The following is a 22769-nucleotide window of genomic DNA, read 5'->3' on the forward strand; positions in this document are numbered from 1 at the left end:
ACCTTTCCAGTTAGACTCACAGTCCCGTCACCCTATTTGGGTAAAATGATCTTAAAGTTCATATGGAAAAAATAATGTCTAGAAAATGCTAAGAAAATTACGAAAATAAAAATAGATTTACCATAAATATATTTAAATCCACAGTCTTGAAAATTTGATGACATTGGGAAAGAAGTGGATCAATAGATAATTGGAGCAGGGCAAAGTTCAGAAGTAACTTGTAGGTATATGGTGATTTAATACATGCGAAAAGTGGTATTTCCATTCAGTTGGGAAAAGCAACTTTTTTTAAAATAAATGCTTGTGACCTAGCTGATTAACCATCTGTGTAAAAATAAAGTTGAGCCCATATCTTATCCTTTGATTACAAATAAATTCCAGATGGATTAAAGATATGTTTAAAAAATAAAACAACAAAGATGGTGAAACAATATTATATTTGTCCACAAGCAAGAGTTGTGAAGAACTTTATAACAATAAACTTTGTATTTGATCATAAAAACATATAGGGTAAAACACATACAAAATACAACACAAACAGTACATTAGAAAATAGTGTCAGAAATATGACAGATAAGGATTAATATCTATACTATACAGAGAGCTCTTAAGAATTGATAAAAAATACAAAGCAGAAAAATGGCCTAAGAATATGAATATGCGACTCACAATAGAGAAAATTAAATAGCCAATAAAACATCTCTTTCTTTGCGTCAGCAATCCAAGAAACTCTCTTGTGGCAAATCAGAAGGTCAGTTCCTTTAAAGCTCTAGGGTGCATAGAGATGACGGAAGAACACCACATAATTTGGTTCCTGTATTTTCCTCCCCACAGACGACAGTGACGGTGGTGGGGAGCTTCTCTCCAAGGCACTCAGAGTGCGTGGTGAAGAACGTGGACACGGGCAGGATGCTCTGCAAGGGCAAAAGCGTGCACAATGAGACCTGTACCTGCAACATCCCGACCAGAACAGCTTACAAAGGCACGTGCGCTCCACTGGTTTTTATCAGCATTCTTAGCGAACGAAGAAGGCAAGAGAACCTCGTGAGCCCAGAGTGCCCAGGGCAACAGGTCAAATGGCAGGATTTGAACAGCCTCACCCTGTAGACTCCCTCTCCCCACTCCCTGCACCCGCCCTCAGTCCCCCTCGCCTTTGCTCCTCTCCTCCTGTGGCCGCAGGCCCCCACTGTCGCCTGTGGCTGGAGAAGGATGGAGGCTGGCAAATCCCCCCTCAAGTTGCTTAGGTGAGTGGCAAGCCAGAGACCGTTGAACTTGACCCTTCCTGGATGGTTCAGATAGTTCAGGGATCTGAAAAGCTGGGAATGCCCTTGGTGAGATGAGAAAAGGAAATGGCCAATATTTTATCATCTGAAGTTCATTGCATTCGTTCATTCAAACAAATATTTATTGAGCATCTGTGAGCCAGACACTGTGCTAGGTGGTAGGGACACCATGACTGAGAGAGACTGATCTGTTCTTTGCTCACAGTATTCAGAGCCTCTTGGGATAGCAGCAAGTGACCAGCACCTGACAGAGCCGTGTGCAGCGTGCAGGGAACACGCGTGAGAAGCACACAAGGAGGACACCTAACTAGACTCGGGGGAACAGCGAGAGGGCGAGGAAAGCTTCTTGGAGGATGAGTAGCATTGAGCTGGACAAAGAAAAAGGGGAGCAGTATTCCAGGCAGAGCCCAGCTAGTGTGACCCACCAAAGGAAGGAAAAAGCTTTGTCTAAGGAGCCAAAAAAAGGTTCTATGTGGCCAAGTCAAATGGGGTAGAGAGTGGAGTGACAGAAAACGGATACCAAAGAAGGTACAAAGTGTCTGGCTCAAAGTAGCCATTGATGATCAATTCATTCTTGTGGAATGAATGGCCACAGGTGGAGAACAGGGCTGGAGGAGGGAAGGGCTGCATTCGGAAAAGTCTGACAGAAGGGAAGCTGTTGCAGTGATTCAGGTTGAGGGGACTGAGAGTGGAAGTAGCTGGCGGCAGATAAGGATGAAGAGAAGTGGGTGGATTCAAAGGATGGTCAGGGGTGGGGTGAATTGGGAGTTTGGGATTGATACATATGTACTATTGATACTATGTATAAAACAGATAACTAATGAGACTAACATAGTGTGTCGCAGAAGGAACTCTGCTTAATGCCCTGTGGTGACCTGGAGGGGAAGGAAATCCAGAAGCGAGGGGATGTATGTGTATGTTTTGTTGGTTCATTTTGCTGTGCAGTAGAAACGTAATATTGTAAAGCAACTATGCTCCAATAAAAATTAAGTTTTAACAAAAGATGGCTAGGAGTTACAGTGTATGAACTGAGGATTCATGAGTTCCTTTGGGTGAGAAAGACGTGGAGCCAAGTGCATGGTTATTAAAATGCAGGTCTTGCTCACCTGGAACATAAGCTTCCGAAGTATTTGAGATCACCGTGAAAAGCTAATTGATTGCATTCTTAACATTTTTTAATCTTTGTTTTAAATTGAAATGCAGTTGATTTATAGTGTAGTCAATTGTTTTTAAAGCTTCTGTCAGTTTCACCCAACCGTTCGTCTGCCCTTTTCTCTGGATGCTTTATATATTCTGAGCTGGCAAACAGACACACTTCCTACCTCCTGCACCCAGCTAGTCAGTGGCCATTACCAAACCTTTGTCTGTAGTCTGTAGTAGCTTCATGCCTTTCACCAAATTCTATCTCCCTTCTGCTTTGAAGTCATCTCTTCCATAACAGCCTTGATGGATTCTGCTCTAATCATCCTAATCATTCCAGTTCCCTCTGCCCCCCGACATGCACCGAAATGCACCCAGTCTTGGTACCCGGGTGATGCATGGAACTTGAACCACTCATAAGGTATTTCCTTGGCTATCCTGTCATGTTGCTGTTTCACCTAAATTTTTTTTGTCTCTTCTAGAATAGCTGAATGCTTTCAGGGCTGAGATCATATATACTCATTTCCTTGTGAGGTTTCCCAGGAGTGTTTTGTGCACAGTTGATATGCAGGAAAGTACAACTCTTGCTAGTCTCTGTCACTGGACACTTGTAGATCCCGATGACGTGTATGTTTCACTGGGAGTCCCTCAGTGCTTACTGCCCATACATTCATTCTGTTAACAGTTATCAAGTGTCTTATTCAAATGCTCTTGCTGAGAGGTCATGCCAGCCCTCCAAACCTCCTTGTCTTTGGAACCGAGCATTATCATTTCCACTTTATGTGAGCAGAATTTTATGTGGCATCCTGGCTTTCAGAATGAATGTTCCTGTTGTAGAGAAGCCTCTTAAAGTAAGGATTCTCAGACTTTTGGAATCAAGCACTGATCATATTTCAGCAGGAAAACTAGAGGTACCGACAAAGTTAGGCCAACTTATTAATTTGTCAAGGAAAGACTTTTCATTTTTAAAGTATCATCTGCTCTCCCCATTAATTCCTAAAAGGAAGAAGATACTAATACCAAAATGGGGGACAACGAAAATGTCACAGAGTGCCTTGGTGCCTGGACACAACGGGATTTGAAAGGCACCACCCTGGGCTGCTGCCCCCAAACCTGGCAATACAGTCAGTACAGTACATGGGGAGGATTACAAACCCAGATTCCCAACACACCCCAGGCCTGCCAAGTCAGAGTATCTGGGAATGTAGCCCTGGAATCTGTATTTTCATCCGTTTCTCAAGTGATTCTGATACGCAACCAGATTTAGGAATCATCTTGGATAGAGGATGTAAGTTACAGTGATACAGGAAATAGGCTGTTTCTCTCATGGTGGTTTAGCACACTGTTGATCATATTGCTTTATCCTTTGGGGGTTTTCTAACTGATGGGTAGGTTTTCAAAAGCAAAAAGGAAATCCTTCCTCATACATTTGGCAACAGTTGACTCCAAGAAGATCATGGCTCCCAGCCCACCGGAGCCACACTTCGGAGTGTGTTGTGTAAACATTTGTAGTGTGGGTTCTTCTGAAGATGCAGGGTTTCTTTCTTCTCTAACATTCTGGTTATCATGTTCTAGGCAGTTCTTGCTCAGTGACTTGTTTTATTCTTATGCTGTGGCCAATTACAAGCTGAGATAGTGATTCTGGGGAGAGGATGAGCTGCAAATGGGCTGTGAAATGGCTTTTTCCTAGTGATTATCCATGGGAGGCCTGGAACGAGGTAGGCTGGGGTCTGTTTGGAGGCTTGTGCTGTGCACTTCGGCTGCCTGATGGGAATGGCCCCAGGGAAGAGGCCACATACTGATGGAAATGTTAGCAAACAGCTGGCACACTCCACCCTGTATGGGGAGGAGGCAAAAAATATTTATTTTCTGTATTTCCGGCTTTGCTTGATGATAGCAGGGCTTCGCCGTCAGTGACTGCTTTTCCCTCTTTGCTCCAGATGTTTTAATTGTCAACGTGACGTTCTCATTCGGTTCCTGGCGTGTGTCAAAGAGATTCAACTTTACCAACTGCTCATCATTAAGAGAGTAAGATTTTATTTGAAATGTAAATATTCTCTCATTGGTTTTACTTTATTTATTTGCTTTACTCTCCGATTTCCTAAAGAACTCTTTTGTGGAGGAGAACTTACCAAGGCGCCTTTTGGACCGTGGCCTAATGGGAGATAGGAGGGCCCCTGAGCTCATCAGCTGGCTTGTTCAAGCCCCACTAAGTGAGGTGGTGCAGCCAAGAGGCAAACGACTGTGCCTGGGTGTGTTTTACCCACAGGGAAATACATCTTCCCCCGACCCAGAGGTGGCCTTGAAGTAATAGGCAAAAGGGTGCAGCTAGGTTATCTGTAGATCAGAATGACTTTGAGAATTTGAGTCAAGGAAGAGAGTGGAGCATGAGGTAAAAGGAAGTCACAGTTAAAAGACAAGAAAAGGCGGGAGTCTGTGTCATCAGAAGAACAAGTTAGGACTTCCCTGGTGGTCCAGTGGTAAAGTGGCAATGCAGGGGACACAGGTTCGATCAGTGATCCAGGAAGCTTCCACGCACCTTGGAGCAACTGAGCCTATGCACCACCAACTACCGAGCCGGCTCTGTGCAATGAGAGAAGCCACCCTAACTAGAGAAAGCTCCTGTGCACAGCAATGAAGATCCAGCACAGCCATCAATAAACAGATAAATAATTTTTAAAAAAAGAACGTATTATTCATGACCCACATTATTGTACCATGTTTGGCCCTGTTGAGCTGCATACCCCCCTGAATTAGGACCGCACTTCCCTCCTTGCTTCTAAAGCAGAGTGAAGGCAGAGAAAAGATGTTTCCCAGATTCCTGGTTTTCCAACTGGAAAATGGGATGGACGTTTCCATGGAAATGATAGGAAGCTGTCTTGTTAGTGATTCCGTAGTTCTTTCAGTGGTATGCTTGACCAACTGGATGAGTGCCAAATGTAGGTTTCTGTGGGTCTGGCCTGGGAACCATTGTTTCTTCAGGGAAAAGGCAACAAACTGGAAGCTGAGTAGGGAGGCCACCCTACACCTATATGGACAGGAGCTGCCGGACTTTACCTTTACCACCTCGGCATTCTGAAAGTGAGTTCAGTGATTTCCAACAAACAGAATGAATTCAAGGAGGGGAAAAGCTAAACTTGTTACAGAAAGCCTCAAAAGTCCATGAAAATGGGGGGGGGGGGGGAGAAAAAGGGAGAGAGTTAAACAGAATTGTATAGCTCAAGGAGAGTTTAAACACGATACAGCTCCCCACCTCCAACTGTAAAGCCTGGCGAAAAGAAGTGGCTTGCCTCGGGTGCACAAGGAGGTAATTAAGAACCATATCTCAGACCCACAGCTCCCCAGAGGGTGAGTGCCCACCCTTTCCTGCCCTTTCCCTGGGTACCTACTTCCCTTTTGGAAAGCACTTAGTAAGGTCATCACACCTGAGGGTTAGCAAGCAGGGCGCAAGGCGCAGGCCTGCTTTGAATGCGTGTCGATGGCCTGGTAAACACTTAGGCAAGCCTGCGCTTGCTTGCTTTCTCCCACCAAAACTGCAGTTTCTGTAGGTCAGGCACCAAAACTGCCTTGGCATCTCTGGAAGCATATCTGAAATGCGAATGTGTCCCCCTCTGCCTGATCTGGTCCTCTCCTTGTCCCGGAGGCCAAAGCTCTCTCTTGCTTCCCTTAGCTACACTTCCAGACCCACTTCAATTTCCATTTTTACTGTTCTTGCTTGAACACTGATTATCCTATTAAGTGCTTTTCAAGTCTTCCGCTGTTATCCATGCATGGTTGTTTGATTAGTCGACACAATTCTTCCTTAATTTGATTAAAAAGCAAACAGTGGCACCCTGTTTCCTCCGCTTGCCAAGGTAGCACTTTTAGTTTCCCACCTTCCAGGCACTGGGCGGTGTTCCTGCTCCAGTGAGGGTGGGCTTACTGGGGATGGGGAAATGAGCGTCCAGAGGGAAGCTTACCTGAGGCAAATGAATAGCAGAACCGGATGCAGACACAGATTCAGAGGGTTCCTGTCATCTTCCAATGCAGCAGGTGACCCCAGCTTCAGGTTTCCATGGCAACCTCCTAGCAAGCGTCCGGATGGTCCGTCAGCCCCGAGGGCTGCCCAGAGCAGGGCGCAAAGTCAGTGGTCTGTCCCTAGCCTGAAAGAACGGTCCTGTCTCCCCTGGGTTCATCACAGTCTATCTAGGGACTTTTTTCTTCTTGTTTTTAATCCTTACACACAGCATCACAGAGGGAAATTCTAGGATGTGTGTTTTCCTAAAAATGCAGGAATTACATTGGTTTTCTGTGTTGCCAGATGTCCAGGATGTATCCGAACTGGCTGTGCCTGGTGTAAAAGTGAGAGAAAATGCATCCACCCCTTCACAGCTTGTGACCCTTCAGATTACAAGAGGAACCAGGTAAAGTGACATTTTTTGGGTATTACAGAGTTTCACCAAAAATAAATGTTTGTGACCACCCAGCCCTAGCCTGTATTTTGTGTTTATTTCAAACTCTGAATTTCTACCCATTGGGATGTTGAAGGAATGTTCTTCGTTTCAGGACCTCTGTCCAGTGGCTTTTCAAAAATGGACACCACCCAAAACAGCAGGAGGAGGAAGATTCAAGGAGAATATGAGTAACAGAACCACTTGGGGCTTGCAGGTCAGACCCTATTTTTGTATTGATGCTGGGAAAATCCCCCTTTAAATGGCAGTAACATCTGCTACTTTGGGTTCCTTTTGAAAATTCCCTATTTTGCTTTCTACCCAAATTCCCGTTTTACCTTTGGTTTTTAACCAAGTTTCATTTAATTGGCTCAATACATCAGAGGCTGCACACTCACATAAAAGAAATTAAAAATCTGTAATTGTGAAAAATGATGTTCTGGTAGAAGTCAAACTTTAAATCTGATGTCGTGATCTCAGGAAGAGTTAGAGGGACATCTAGAGCACATAGCACTGAGGGGATTTCAGTTTTTAACCACATTTATGATTGCATTTCTGAGGGGTATATGAGGGCTGGGCGTGTCTATGCAAACCATACAAATGAATCTCTTTGAACTGCTCTTCTTTGTAGAGACAATCTGACCAGTAGTTAATAGTGTCAAAACAAAGAGTTGTTTCTATGTAATAAATATACATTTCTCTTCATGTCTCAAAACTGTCGTTCCTGAAAAAATACTTTTCATGAAAATTTCTTCGGAAATTCCTCTTATTTTCTTCATAGTAAGTCACTAAGCTCAACTGACAGACGTGTTTTGGAAGAGAGAATATAACCAAGGAAACATTTCTGGGCAGATTGATGCAGTTAGCACACAAATGCTGGCGCCGTTCAGTCAAGGGAAATTAATTGAGCATCTACTATGCAGTGAAAACCGAAAAAGGACAAGTTCTTATTCTCATTAACCTTGGGTCTAGTGGGAGCAGACAAATCAAACACAGGAGCATGTTTTGTTCTTAAAGGCTCAGTTTTCTATTTCTTGACTAATCTGTGGCTTTGACACATCCATTTGCTGCTACTTAAGGTCAAGTGCCAATATAAATAAGTAACACATTTTTAATCACCACCAAACAGTTGAGAGTACATGTAGGTGAATTCAGTAACAAGCAGAGGGAATGTGAATCAAAATGGATTATGAAGTTAATTAGAGGCATTAGAAAAGCTTGGTGTGCCAATCTCTTCAGACTTTTTAAGTCTTTGAGGTTTTATTAAATGATGAGCCACTTGACTCTTCTCATTGGTTGATGAAACTAAGGCGTAGTGACAGGTGTTTAAATCAAAAAGGCAGTGGCTTTTAAAAAAATTAAACTTCTCTTTTGCTGTTGTTTCAGTTTTTTTTTTAATTGGTCAAGCACATATAACACAAAATGCACCACTTTTAAGTGTGCAAGTTAGTAGTGTTAAGTTCATTCACATTGTTGTCAGGCATCGCCACCGTCTATCCCCAGAACATGTTTCAGCTGGCAAAACTGAAAGCCCGTCCCCATTAAACAGTAACGCCTCATTTTCCCTTCCCCTTGCCCCTGGAAGCTACTGTTCTACTTTCAGTTCTCTGTGAATTTGACTACTCTAGGTACTTCAGATGAAGTGGAATCAAACAGGCTTCGTCTTTTTGCGACTGGCTCGTTTCACTTACTATGATGTTCTCAAGGTTCATCCATCCTGTAACATGTGTTAGGATTTCCTTTCAGGCTGAATAATGTCGCATTATTTGTATATATCACATTTGGTTTATTCAGTCATCCGCTGATGGACACGTCTATCATTCCATTGATGTCTTGGATTGCAGACATCTTTTGGCTATTGTAACTAATACTTCTATAAATGGATGTGTACGCATACCTCTTCAAGACCCTGTTTCAGTTCTCTCGGGTATATACTCAGCAGTGGAATTGCTGGATCATATGATAATCCTGTCTTTAATTTCTTTAGGAGCACCGTTCTGTTTTCCTTACCTCTCGGCCTTTTTACATTCCCACCAACAGCGTTTGAGTGTTGTGAGTTCCCCACATTCTTGCCAACACTTTTTTAAAAATAGTAACCGTCTTACTTTGGTAAAAGGTGGTATTTCCCTGTGATTTTGATTTACGTTTGCCTACTGTTGAGCGACATTGAACCTCTTTTTGTGTGCTTGCGGGCCATTTGTGTGCTTCTTTGGAGAAATGTCTATTCAAGCGTTCTGTCCGTTTTATAGTCAGGTTGCTTGTTTTGTTGTTGTTGTTGAATTGCAGGAGTTCTTTACATACTTTAGCTATCAGCCATGTATCAGATATATGATTTGCAAGTATTTTCTCCTATTCCATAGATGGCCATTGCACTCTGTTAATTGTATCCTGGATGCGCAGAGGTTTCACATTTTGTCCAAGTCTAATTTATTTTTTTAAATTTTGTTGTCTGTGCTTTGGGTGTCACATGCAAGGTTTCATTGCCAAATCCAATGTCATGAACTCTTATTCTAAGCGTTTTATAGTTTTAATTCTTGCAGTTAGGTTATTTGATCCATTTTGAGTTAATTTGCATATATGGTATAAGGTAGGTGTCCGACTTCATTCTTTTCTGTGGCTATCGAGTTTCCTAAGACAATTTGTTGAAAAAACTGTCCTTTTCCCCATTGAATATGCTTTGCACCCCTATCAGAAAATCATGTGACTATATATGCAAGGGTTTATTTCTGGGCTGTATATCCTATTCCATTGGTCTAGAGGTCTGTCTTTATACCCATAAAATACCGTTTTGCAGTAAGTTTTGAAATCAGAAAGTGTGCATTCTGAGATTTTTGTTCTTCTTTTTTGTGATTGTTTTGAAAGAAAACGTTTTATTCTGAGATAATGTAGATTTGCATGGAGCTGTGAGAAAATAATACAGAGAGGTCTCATATATCCTTTACCCAGTTTCTCCCAGCAGTAACATCTTGCCAGACAACAGGACAATGTCGCAACTAGGATTTGACAGTGACAACAGTGCAGATACAGATGAGCTCTGTCACCTCCAGTCCCCCCGTGTTGCCTGCCTGTGGTCATCCCCGCCCCTTCCTCCCTCCCCCTTGCCTGTTTCTGACCTCTGGCTACCACTAATCTGTTCTTCATTCTGTAATTTTATTATTTCAAAGATTTCGTATAAATGGAATCATCCAGAGGCACCCTTTGTGAACTGGTCTTTTTAACTCAACATAATTCTCTGGCAATTCATCCACATTCTTTTATGCATCAATAATGTGTCCCTTTCTATTGCTAAGTCATGGTTCAGGCAGTGACTTTTTACATTTTTATTTTAAAGAAAAAAATAAGGTCACTGCATCCTGGTTTCTTGTATTATGTCTTCTTGAACCTTTCAACATATGTGGTTGAAAGAACTGGGGTCACCAAGGAAATGGGAGAAAGCTGGAAATAAACAAAAGCCCAGACCTGTCTTCAGGGCTTCTCTGTGCATGACCTTTGGTGAAAGACGTCTTTCTGATGCTGAAATGTTTTCTTTAAATACGTGGGGATTCCCTGGCTGCCCAGTGTTTAGGACTCCGTGCTGCCACTGCAAGGCGTGTGGGTTCAGACCCCAGCTGGAGAGTTAAGATCTGGCAAGCTGCATGGCATGACCAGAAATGAATGAATGACTCAGTTCAGAATGGACTATTGGGAATGGAGGATTGTCACCGGATGGATTTCTCATGCTCTGTGATACACGGCTGTCTTTTCCTTATCACGTGGAATGTGTAAATCCAGATTTCCAGTGTGGCCCTCAGGTTGGCTTTGAATGAAGCACTGAACACTATTCCAGCAGAGAAGCCATCGAAGGCTTTCCTTCGGTGCGTCTTCCACATCACATACATACTGAGTGCTTCCTGTGTGCCAGGCATGGGGGCGTGAGATATGAGTGAATGGTACACAGTCTTGGGTGTCCTAATGCTGAGCTTGGATTGATGATCCCTACAGGTGTTGATTGTGCACTGAATATATACCAATACGCAGAGCTCCATGGATGCCATGAGGAGGACACACGTGAACCAGGAGCATCTCTGGTCATCAGTCTTAAGAATCTTATATGCACATAAGCGCATAAATAAGAATACAATATAGGAAATAGTAGCCCAGGAAAGGTACCAGGAAGTACACAAACGCTGAGAGCCTCTCTGTGCCCGGGGCCTTGTCTTAGTCTTTCCTGATTATGTAAGCCCGGGGCCTGGCAGTTAAAAACACTTCGTCAGTGCAGTTGGTTAAGTCTTTGATGGATGGATGGATGGATTGATGCAAGATGGCATGCAGCCGATAGTTAAGGGAAGAGACCCCTGGAGACGGGGTGGGTCTTCTAAGCATAGGGCCCGGGCACTGCGAAAGCATAGTGCATCACAGAAAATTCCAGTGCACCCCTTATGGGAGACCCCAAGTGATTTAGTTTGGCTGGAGCAGAAGGCTGCAGGAAGTTATGGGACAGAACAAGGTTGAAATGACCCTGGAGCCTGCGTCTATAGAGCCTTACATTTTGTTTTTCAGCAGCAGTAGAAGGCTCTTCAAGACTCTTTTTTTTTTTTTTTTTTCAATGCATGAATGAACTCATCTGAGAAGGAAATGGCAAACCACTCCAATAATCTTGCCTGGAGAACCCCATGGACAGAGGAGCCTGGCAGACTATACAGTCCATAGCGCCTCAGACTTAGCGTGCATGTGAGCACGTGGAACTTACGGGAGAGGGCTCCTGGCTGACTCCCTGTTTGGCTCTGTTGTCCTCATGCTCTCTCATGACCCTGTGAGCCATCCCTTGACCACAGCTTAGTATCATGGCAGCTCCCCCATGGGAACCAGGAACGGACTTAACGATGTCAAACCAGAAAGAACCCAGGGGGCTTCATTAGGAGCCGCTTCACCGGAATAGGGCAAATAACTTAAAAATCTATCAATATATTTGTCCTTTGGATGGAAAGTATTTTCAACGGTCAGGGCCAGTCTCTGTCAGAAACAGTTGGCCTTGTCACCCTGCCCTAACCTCTCTTCCTTCCTTTTCTTAATAATCTTATATCTGGGGCCTCCACCTGCCAAGAGAAGAGGTGACTGCCCTGTCTTTCCTGTCCTCAAGGAAAGGTTGTGAAGGTCTGTGATATGAGGTTGTTCTAATATTTGTTATACTTATCACTGCCGGGTAGAAATGCATGGTACAAAGCCATGTCTTCCTGCTCTCGGGAGATTCACATTCCTTCTCTTTCTTGTGAGTTTTCTTCCCTTCCTCCATCACGTATGATGTGCATTTTAATTCCTCACAGTCAACCCAAATCACCTCATTCAGGGTCCCTGCCTTAAAAAGCAAAGTCAAGTTTAACATGTGCCTTGTTGAGTAGCTTCTGTGGGCCTGGCACTGAGCTGCATGCTGTGGGGTTCACTGCCAGTTGCTCTCGTATTCATTCATTTGAAACATGTTTATTGAACACCTACTATGTGCTGGGCAGAGAGGCAAAATATGTGCCCTCGTGGAATTTTAAGAACTTATAATAGTTGGGGATGCATTTTTATGAAGCTTCTTAGTGTGTACGACAGAAAAAGCCATAAGTAGGAATGCCAGAATGTGCAAAATTGACTAGGGGTGGCCCGTATTTGTGAAGCTTGGGGTTATATCCTGAGCTCAAAGTGCCCCTTTATTGGAGCTTTACGACGGACCTGTTTTCCCCACCTGATAGACAAATGTTGGCTTGCACAGGGTCAGTAGGTTTGAACCCAGGCAGTCTAAGCCACGGCTTTAACCACTAGTATACACTGCATGGGGCTTCCCTTGTAGCTCAGTTGGTAAAGAATCTGCCTGCAATACAGGAGACCTAGGTTCAATCCCTGGGTTGGGAAGATCCCCTGGAGAAGGAAATGGCAACCCACTCCAGTATTTTTGCCTAGGAAATCCTATGGACAGAGGAACCTGGTGGACTACAGTCCATGGGGTCACAAGTGTTGCACATGACTTAGCAACTAAACCACATATATTGCATGACCTCAATGTAGTATCAATTATAAGAGTCAGTCTGGAAGGGACTTCTCTTGGGTGGCCTGGGCAAGCTGTCAGGCGTGTGTGTTAGTGTTGAAGACTTGGGATGGGGTGATAGGTTGGAGCATAGTCGAAGAAAAGGAGTTAGACTCAGGCAAGCCTGGTGTCTCCCCCAAGATGGGAAGAGCAGAGAAGGCTTGAGATGGGAAACCAAAGCCCTCGGGAGAGGGGAGCACCAAGCATCTCATATTGAAGTTGAAGCTCAACAGAGGGATGGGTTTTGATTGGTGGGGTTAAATCTGCAAGCAGGGGTCTCTAATGGAATGGAGGCATTGCCACCTTGGTCACAGAGTCCTGGGCGCCTCAACCAGGTCTGAGGAACCACATTCAGAAGGTTCAGTGACCGAGAATTGCTGCCTGATGGACTGGCCTCGGCAGCCTCCCCTTCAAGTCCCCCAGGTCAGAGAAGCAAGCCTTGATCTCTCTGCAGAAGGCTTTGGTCTGTCACCCGCTTGGAGGCCTCCTGCTCCATCTCAGTTGGCCTTCTAACTCTTGATAATTGCCAGGACCAAGTGGCGGTTGCATCTCAAGCTCCCTAGGACCAGTCCCTTCATGGATGGGTGGGCCACGAAGAAGCATTCAGCTGGGGGCTGAGCATCAGATGGACACAACGTTTTTGTTCCCATTAACGCTCTCATTTTCCTCTGGTGGGACTGTATTTTGGTGTTCTCTTTCTACATCTCACCTCTTTTTACACTTTACCATCTCCACTGCTGATTACCACTCTTCTCAATGTATACATTTCATTAATATATTACTTCCATCCTTTTTGGTCATTAATAAAGATGTTAAATAATTCTGAACCAAATTCTCACCCCTGTAGGGCCCTATAAGGCACTTTCCTTTAATTAGTTGTGCTACCTTTCATCTCTCTAATGTCCTTTGGTTTCAGATCTCCAGCTGGTTTTTTTTTGAATCCATCTGACTTTTTATCCAGTCTCGTTTGAACTGATTTCACGAGTGAAAATCTGAGAAACGTTTTACTGAGTGTTGATTCAGGTCCAGGCCTACAGAGAGCTTTCCTGTATTCAGATTTTTTTTTGGAAACAGATTAATAGAGTACAATTTGGTCTTAATAAATTGAGCCTTCCTAATGTACCTCTCGCTAATATTCTTTTCAATCATAGTGGTAGTTTCTCCATTAATGTCATGGTAATTTGCATTGTGTTGATGTCAGGTTTCACAAAAGGTACTCTTCCTGTCAAGAGTAATCCTCTTAGACCTTTCCAAAGATAACTGGTTCTTAGTGGTTGTGCTATTTCCAGTGTCTTATAATGACTCTGTTTTTTAAAAAAATAAAATAACTGGGTATTCTGCAATCACCTGATTAACCAGTTTCTAACGTGCTTTTTTTTTAATATCAAATAGGCAGTGATTTAAACTTGTGAGCAGCCAGAGTTCCAAATATTTTATTAAATAATTTAAAATTGTACAGCCATTTAAAAAATAACGCTTAAATCTTTAAAATGTAACTGACAGGAAGTAGACTGTTCTGAGGTTAATTGTTGGGCAACCCAGGGTTCTAAGGGTTAGAGCCAATGGTGTTTTGATTTGTTAAATGGAAATCCTTGGGCATAGGATGAGGGAGGAATCTCACTCCATAGGGCTGTAAGGAATGATCTCTTTGCATCAAGCTAGATTATGTTTTTAAATTAACCCCTTGTATGTGTCAGCTTATGGGACCTGCTACTTCATTTCAGGTTATGAATGAAGTCTTGATTCAAATACAGAAATAGATCTAGAATACTGAGTGTGTGGCAAGATCATTCTTGGCCTTTTGTATGTACTGGATTTTTAAAGACTATTTATCAGTAAAAATAGCAAGTGTTGTATTTCTAAGAATTGTAGGCATATAGTACAGCCATATAGGCACACTGTCTTTTCTTGTATATCTGAGCTGTTTATTTAATGAGGTCTGTTTGGTAGCACTTTAACTCACTTGAAAGAGGTTCTCCAAGCAGACAAAGGACAACTAATCTGACCCTCTCTGCAAGCAGATCTGAAGCATCTGCTTTCACAAGATAGACCAGGGCTAGATTCCATCCTAGACAGCCAATGGAAACCTCTGTCAACAATAAGGTTTTAAAACAAAATCCTTTTGAAAATAGCAGGACTGTCTCTACTCAGGGGGAAATAAAAAGTTAATCGGGTGACATGGCCAGTCCTCTGATGGTGTTTGTGGAGCTGTTTAAGGAGCAAACTATAACCCCCTTTAGAAAATCTGTTTTAGTTAGAAGGCTCTCTTTTTAGCCTCTCCTGAAAGCAAAGAAGTAGCATTTACTTGGCGCGTTTGAAATTTCACTTGAGCAGACATCAACTGTCTTAAGTAGAAGAAGTGAGAAGGGCTATCTGCAGAGAAACCCAAGAATCAGAGCCGAGTTGGATATAAATGTGAAGTCTGCATCAAGGTTTACCTAAAGCCTCTTGCTTCCCTAAGAAGACAGTGGACCCAGTAGTGCAGAGGTCAGCCAGATTTTTTTCTTCGAAAAGTCAGACAGTAAATATTTCGGGCTTTGCAAGCCACGTGATCTCTGTTGCAAAGACTCAGCTCTGCCATTATAGTGCAAACGCAGTGACAGGCAATGCGTAAATGATGGTGTGGCTGTGTTCCCAAAAAACCGTATTTATGGATGCTGAAATTTGCATTTCATGTGTTTACACATGTCATGGAATATTCTTCTTCTTTTGACTTTTTTTTTTCCCCATAGGCTGTCCAAGAACGAGCAATGGACTGAATTTAACTTGCTCCAGGCAAATCTAGGAATTTACTTTCTCCCAATCTAGTGCACCCAGAGGTCCTGTGTCCCCCACAGCACCTCGTGCCATCCCAGGGATCCTGTAGATGTTTAACAAATACCTGTTCACTTAGCTGGCATCCTGTCAGAGCAAAGAGTAAGCCTTTTGGTATACAACACACACTTGACATTTGCGAGGGATTTATTTCCATGTCTTTGCTAATCCCCCCCATTCCAAGTACCACTCTTGCAGATAATTTCCCCCATAAAATGCAGTCAACTCTAACAGAATAATTAAAGTGACCCTCTCAGGCCCTCTGTGATTCTATAAATACAGGACTGAAGTCCTTTACTAAGTGATTAAAATAAATTCTGCCACCGAAATCAATTCCCTGTCGCATTACATCATTGCTGTGATGACATTAACAATGAATTTACCTCAATCTGGAAAATCAATCCACAGTGACCATGAGTGATGGTGACTGTTCCACCATATAGCACCTGTGTTTGTCAAGGAGCAGAATGATAAAATATCCTTTCAGCAGGGCGGGCAGCACAGCAAGGCCATCCTGATGAGCATCATATATACAAAGGAGCAGTGGATACTGGGGTGCTCGAAGAAGCAGGTGGCAGGCAGGTGCTGGACATGAGCTCCCCCAGTGCCTTAAGTGGCTTCCTCCTAGACTTTATCCTCTAAGTGGATACACTCGGTATTTATGACTTAGCCAAACTCCACATGATTAAGCATCTCTGGACCTGGGGGTCATTTTCAAATATTAGGAGTGTGAACATGAAAATTCACTCATACTAAAGATCTGCTGAGCTTTGTATGGGCTAGAATCTTAGAATCTTGCTCTGTTTGGTCCATATTATAGAAGAATATAAACTTTCTGAAAATAGTCTACAAAACAACTACTCAATGAGCAAAAAGATAGACAATGGCATCTGTAGAGAAAAGTGAAAGAGATCAAGATTGGTTTGTCTTTGAAAGGGAAAATGATTCTTGCCATCAAATAAAGGGCTTTTTTTAAAAGGGGAATTTGGTTAGATGTTGCAAATAGAGAAGTAAGGTGCATAAAATCTACATGATATGGGGCCCCAGTTATCGGGTTATTCCAAGGGAAACTTTCTTGATAGAAAAAAAACCTGATAAAGCTTGTAATGGGTTCCAAGGAAGAGATGGTATCTACAAATGTGGAATAACAATGAGGAGCTCCAGGAGTTTAAGCATCCAACTACTTGATATTAGGTGACTTAACTAGTTGGTTTCTTGAGTTTTTTTTTTCCCTGCTGTATATTCCTTGAATCAAATAGCCTACTGAAACAAACAAACAAACAAAAAAAATAGGAACTGCTTTCTTGGGAATTTAAGTTATCCTGGATGACATTTATTCCAACTTAATGATGAATCTGTTGTTGACTTACAGTCAGTGGACGCCTCATCTTTTACTTCATCTTGTTACGTTGTGAGCCTCCAGAGGCTGCAAGCATGTTTGAGAACTCTAGTGATATCTCACTCTTCAGACAGAATATCAGACTCTTCAACTGTATTTTCAACTGTCTTGTGAGACAAAGACTAATTGCTTTGACCTCATGCTGTCGCATGTTGAGAGACAAGAATCTGCAGCACTCCTCCCTGAATACATTGATTTCATTAAACACTGTCTGCTTGTGTTTGCAAAATGTTGTAATTTCCCAGTGATTTCTTCGAACGGCGGTGCATAAACAGATTTTTTGGAACAATGCCACTTCTTAGCTTTGATCTTGTGTTTTAATCTTTTCTTTCCCATAGGTCTTCTCTGTTAAGTCCATTGAGCCACAGAAAATATCGACCTTAGGGAAAAGTAATGTGACCGTCACGGGGGCGAACTTTACCGAGGCATCGAACATCACGATGATCCTGAAAGGAACCAGTACTTGTGATAAGGATGTGTGAGTTGAAATATTAGTGATTTATTCTTGGTAACATACTGAAAAGCTAAAGCCTATACCAAAGGAATAGCACTGAGATTATAATCTTTTTATGATTAATTTCTTTCCATGTGCCAATGTGAGCCACTTACTCTGTATATTTGATATAACATGATTTCAAGAAGTAAAATAATTTAAGCACTGCATTGAAGTTAATTGTGAGAGAATCTGTGCCATGTAACCCCCAACACCTCAAAATACAATAATTCCAGGATGTTGCCTATTGGGGTCCTGATTTGTTTTCATGAACAAAATCAAGTGAGTTGAGAAACAGACATCATTTTTAAGATGATCACTTAGAAAAATAGTTGAGTACCTTAGAATTTGATGGGAAAATAGGGCCACTCTTCCAATGTATTACTGAAAGTTGAGAGGACAAATTTTCTGATCCATTTTATTCTTTTGTTGCCTTCTCTGTATTGCAACTTAGCATGCATGCATGCATTGGAGAAGGAAAAGGCAACCCACTCGAGTGTTCTTGCCTGGAGAATCCCACAGAGGAGCCTGGTGGGCTGCCATCTATGGGGTCGCACAGAGTTGGACACGACTGCAGTGACTTAGCAGCAGCAGTAGCTGTACTGGAATGGTTTCAGGCTCAAATAATAACTAAATGAAACATCTATTAGTGTTAAAAAGAAGAAAACACCCCAACACAGATATCTGGTCAAAGATGTACCATTTGAACACCATTATTTCTATGACCTCTTTTCCCTAACACATTCTTTCAATGCAACTTTTGAGAGAAGAAAGTCTGGTATTTTACTAACACTCTTGTGTAAATGTTACTCTCCAAAATGAGATAAAGTAACAATAACATAATAAACCATTTGACTTTTCTGCTTGTTAGTTTTAGAGGTGTTGGCTAATTTAAAGCAGAAAATGTTGCCATTTACATGCTGTAGAATAGTGAGTTTGTTCTCACCATGGAAATGTGTCAAAGACCATCCACTGAAGCATGGTGTTTTGGTTCTTAACTACTAAAACAGATTTGTACAGCATTTTAATTTGCCACACTTACATACTGAATTCTTTGTTTTAATTCATTTGCTGCATCTAACCGTCATCCCCTTCCCCTCCTAGCAGTAAATTTGGGATGTCTGTCATTTTGATGGAAAAAGCTACTCCTTAGATGCTCTGCTTCTCTGTTGTGCTATTTACCAGAATTATCCAGCACACATTAGTGGCTGTATCTATGCGACATAGGTATTTTTGTATCGTTTATCCTGCCTAAATACCTCACTGCAAAAATCTTTCATTTTGTGTAGTGAAGTTAGACACCTGTGTGTTCACTGAAAGGCAATCAGCTTCACTGGAAAATAAGTCGTTTTTTAGAGCATTACCCTGTTTCTGACTCTTTATGCTCTCATTTCAATTCCGAGTGTGTCTTGAGATACTGCAGTTATTAAATTAAATGACTAAGAGAGACCTTTCTGCATGTAGCATTTCAGTAACCACATCTGTGTAGTGAACCCAAGTTCACAAGCAGTAAACGTAATACCCAGTTAATTCTGTATCAGAGTTCATGCCGTAATCCTAACCTCTCTTAATGCCGCATTTTTTAAATACCTAATTATTCCAAGGAGAAAAATATAAGAATAGTAATGGAATGATCCATATTTCTGCCTCTCTCATTCCAAAATTGATAAACAAGTTTGAATTTTAATGATCAGCCAGTTTACAATGAGTTTCCTAGAGCTTTGCTCTGAATATAAAATCTTAGAATGTAAATTTGAGGAAGTGTCAGTACAGACTGGCTCAAATATTTCTGAATTTGCCTTGTTGTTAGAATCTGTTATTACTGCTTAAAGGCTGTGGGTATTACCGTCAATAATCAGGTACAAAGCCTTTAAGTAATAATAGTCGATTCTCATGTGGTATAATTATACTGATCATTATCCAGACACAACCCCGTCTTCATGACTTGTGCTTTAGAGGCTCATGGTAGATGTGATATAGAGACGAAGCTGCAGAGGAATGCTGTAGAAGGCTTTGCTTTGACTCCCGAAGGATGTTGAGGGCATGCCCTGCAGATTTCAAGAGCACCCAGGACAGGCCCAGCTAAATTCCTGTCTGGAGATCATCAGGAGTTCTGCTGCTGGTTGATTCCAAGGCCCCTGGGCTCCTGGCATGGACTTGAGTGTTGAACTCTTTGTCCTTTGAATGGCAGAGTCTATCTCTGCCCAGGGTTGGGTTCTGCCGCACCTTCCCTGCAAGTGCTTGATTGATTTTCGAGCCTTTCATTGTGGAAATTTCCAATCATACACAACAGAGAACCTCTTCATATCCTCCAACTTCCAAGTCAACGTTTTACCAATCTTATCTCATTTATCTCCTCCACATATTTGAGAGTGATGAAAAGATGGAGGCTAGAGTTTTTAAGAGCATATCCCAGGATATCTCACCATATCCTTTGACTCATGACTGCTTCAGTATGTATGTGTAACAGATAAGGATGGTGCCATTAGCACACTCAAAATAAGTGGCAATTCCTTAATAAACTTTGACACCCAGTCCACTTGGCACTTCCTATTACATTGGGGCTTTTTAAAGGCAGTGGTTGCATTTCATTCTCTCCCCACATCTAAAGGAAATGTAAATAAAAACATTAAAATGCACAAAAGCAAAAGGAACCCGGCCCCAGATAATACCCATGCTGGGTAAGTGGGCCCTGATTAATCAGTAGCTGCCTGTGGCTGTTCTGATAGTTGAGGAGCTGTTGTAGTTCAAATGAAGTTCAAATCCTGTCTCCTTAGGTAATCAACTGTGCTAGCTATGTGTCACCGAAGAGCTCTCTTCTCCCCCTTATAGGATACAGGTTAGCCACGTGCTAAATTCCACCCATATGCAATTCTCTCTTCCATCGAGCCGCAAAGAAATGAAGGATGTGTGTATCCAGTTCGATGGCGGGGACTGTGCTTCAGTGGGATCCTTGTCTTATATTGCTCTGCCCCACTGCTCCCTCATATATCCTGCTACCACCTGGATCAGGTACTTTCTAGAGTGTCTTTTTCTCTTGTTGTGGTTAACAAGGCCATATGTATAAAGATCATGGATTTCACTCCAATAAATATAGAAATAATTATCATAACTTAATTTTCACAGACTTCCTCTTTAGGATTTATTCTTAGAAAACAAAGCCATACCTGAGAAGTAGGTAGCCTCCCAGCACCACAGTAAATACTGTGAGTACATCTTGTTTTATTCTTAGCTGTGGCTGCCAGGAAACTCCCAGCTGAAATGTTTGTTGAAATTCTGGTTTCTCTTCAGATCATGTTTGTGTTTTTCAATGTGTGTTCAACTGTAGTAACTAAGCCTAGGTTTCTGATACAAATACATAATCCTCTTCACTACATTTCACTCCTGCGTGTGCCCCCAAACTTCTTCCTTCATATAGCCTTCATTTTATAACCTTTAGAGTAAGCTCTTTTGAATAAGTTCAAGAAATATTGGGAACTATCTAAATGAGAAGCAGTGTCTACATTTCAAAGATACTCCCTATGTGAGAAATGGAAATTCCAAAGAAAACTCTTGCAGATGACTCTGTTATATTAAGAAAAAAAAATTCTCCCCCTAGTTGAATTTAAATTCACATTAAGATTTGGGAATATAAACCTAAAGATAGTTTCTCCACCTAACACAGCATGAAACTAACTTTCAAAGTACTGTCTAGGTAAAACTACAGATGAAGCTTTGTTTAAAAAAAAAAAAAGGAAAGGAAAATGAAAAAAAAATCACTTCTAATATTCTTATTTAAGATGAAGTGGGAGGTGGATGTCTTAGGCTGCTAGGGCTGCCATAACAAAGTACCACGGACTGGACTGCTTAAATGATAGAAATGTATTTAATCAAAGTTCTGGAAGCCGTGAGTCTAAGATCAAGGTGCTGTCAGGGTTGATTTATCCTGCAGCCTCTCTCCTAGGCTTGCGGAGGGCCATCCCCTTCCTGTGTCTTCACAGCGGTCTTCCCTCCATGCCTGTCTGTGTTATAATCTCCTTTCTTTCTTTTTTTTTTTTTTAGTAAGGACACCTGTCATATTGGATTGGGACCCACTCTAATGACCTCATTTAACCTTAATGACCTCTTTCAGGGTCCTATCTCCAAAGAGATTCATGTGCTGAGGTCCTGGAGGTTGGGACTTCAGTTCCACTCCTAACAGCAGCATGAGGAAAGCTGACATTTCCAAACCAAGGCACTAGCATGGTTCTCCCAGCCGTGCGTCTCAGTCCTTCCTATAAATAGGAGCAAACAGTGATGCAACACTCCCCATATGCCCAGGGTGTCAGATCTTTTGACTCAGGAAATCCTCCCAAGACTACTGGGTCCCCTATGCATAACCCTTTTTGCCAACGAGGCACCTGAGGTGTGGGGCAGTCAGACAGCTTGCCCAGGCTCCCGGGCAGCCTGGCCCAGGCTTGCTGTGCTCTGTGCTTTGTTGTAAGATAGGAGGTTTCCTAATGTCTCATCACCTGTGACAGTCTGAGCCAGGGTCTCTCGGTTACTCCTGGGCAAGAACACAGCTCTGCAGTCTGGCCATTGGCAGACCACACTTGGCCTGGTTTTCTAGTAATGGTGACAGGCTGGCATGAGGCCATCTCGGCCTTCCCTCTAGTGGCTGGAAGGTTCAGGGCTTAAAGCTTTCCCTCTGCCCTATACAAATCGGCCTTCTCATGCCTACCTCCTGGTCTTGTCATCATGGGCTCGGCTGGCCGACGGAGCTGACCTGTTCAGACTCCTGTCCCTTGGAATGAGTGTCTAGTGACCTAAGTGAACAGGGGTGTGAGGGCCCCCAGAGCTGTGGACAGCTGTTTATTTCGCATCTAATGGCCATTTTGCTAAAATGCAATTATGTGCTAAGAATATGTGAAATCATTTGGCTTAGTTTTGGAGAGCTAGGACATAGTTGTTATTTATACGATTTACCAAATAGGAATTTAGATTTGTAATGTCATTTATAATTTTACCTTGTCCAAAGTACTCCTTGTCTCCCTACATAAAATGTAATTGGTAGGTTGGGAGTTTGATTTTGAAAATTGTTAGACTGAAGAGTCTTCCTATAGATTAAACAGCAATCAAACAAAATTCTGTTTAGTGAAACCTTTTCAAGGTGCAGCTGATGATCTAATTATATGGGGTAACATAA

The 22769-nt window shown here is 42.3% G+C and overlaps 1 protein-coding gene across 2 annotated transcripts in view; it reads left to right on the plus strand.

Moving 5' to 3' along the window:
• PLXNC1 (plexin C1) overlaps positions 1-22769 on the plus strand; it is a 155442-nt gene that overhangs the window by 71724 nt on the left and 60949 nt on the right. For both annotated transcript variants that reach the window (XM_060412507.1, XM_015094600.3), the window contains exons 6-11: positions 835-982; positions 4364-4451; positions 6724-6826; positions 6969-7070; positions 17451-17590; positions 20438-20617. In XM_060412507.1, the coding sequence (XP_060268490.1) occupies positions 835-982; positions 4364-4451; positions 6724-6826; positions 6969-7070; positions 17451-17590; positions 20438-20617 (761 nt within the window). The remainder of the gene's footprint in view (positions 1-834; positions 983-4363; positions 4452-6723; positions 6827-6968; positions 7071-17450; positions 17591-20437; positions 20618-22769) is intronic.

This window comes from Ovis aries, chromosome 3 (assembly GCF_016772045.2).
Source record: "Ovis aries strain OAR_USU_Benz2616 breed Rambouillet chromosome 3, ARS-UI_Ramb_v3.0, whole genome shotgun sequence".
Lineage (NCBI taxonomy): Eukaryota > Metazoa > Chordata > Mammalia > Artiodactyla > Bovidae > Ovis > Ovis aries.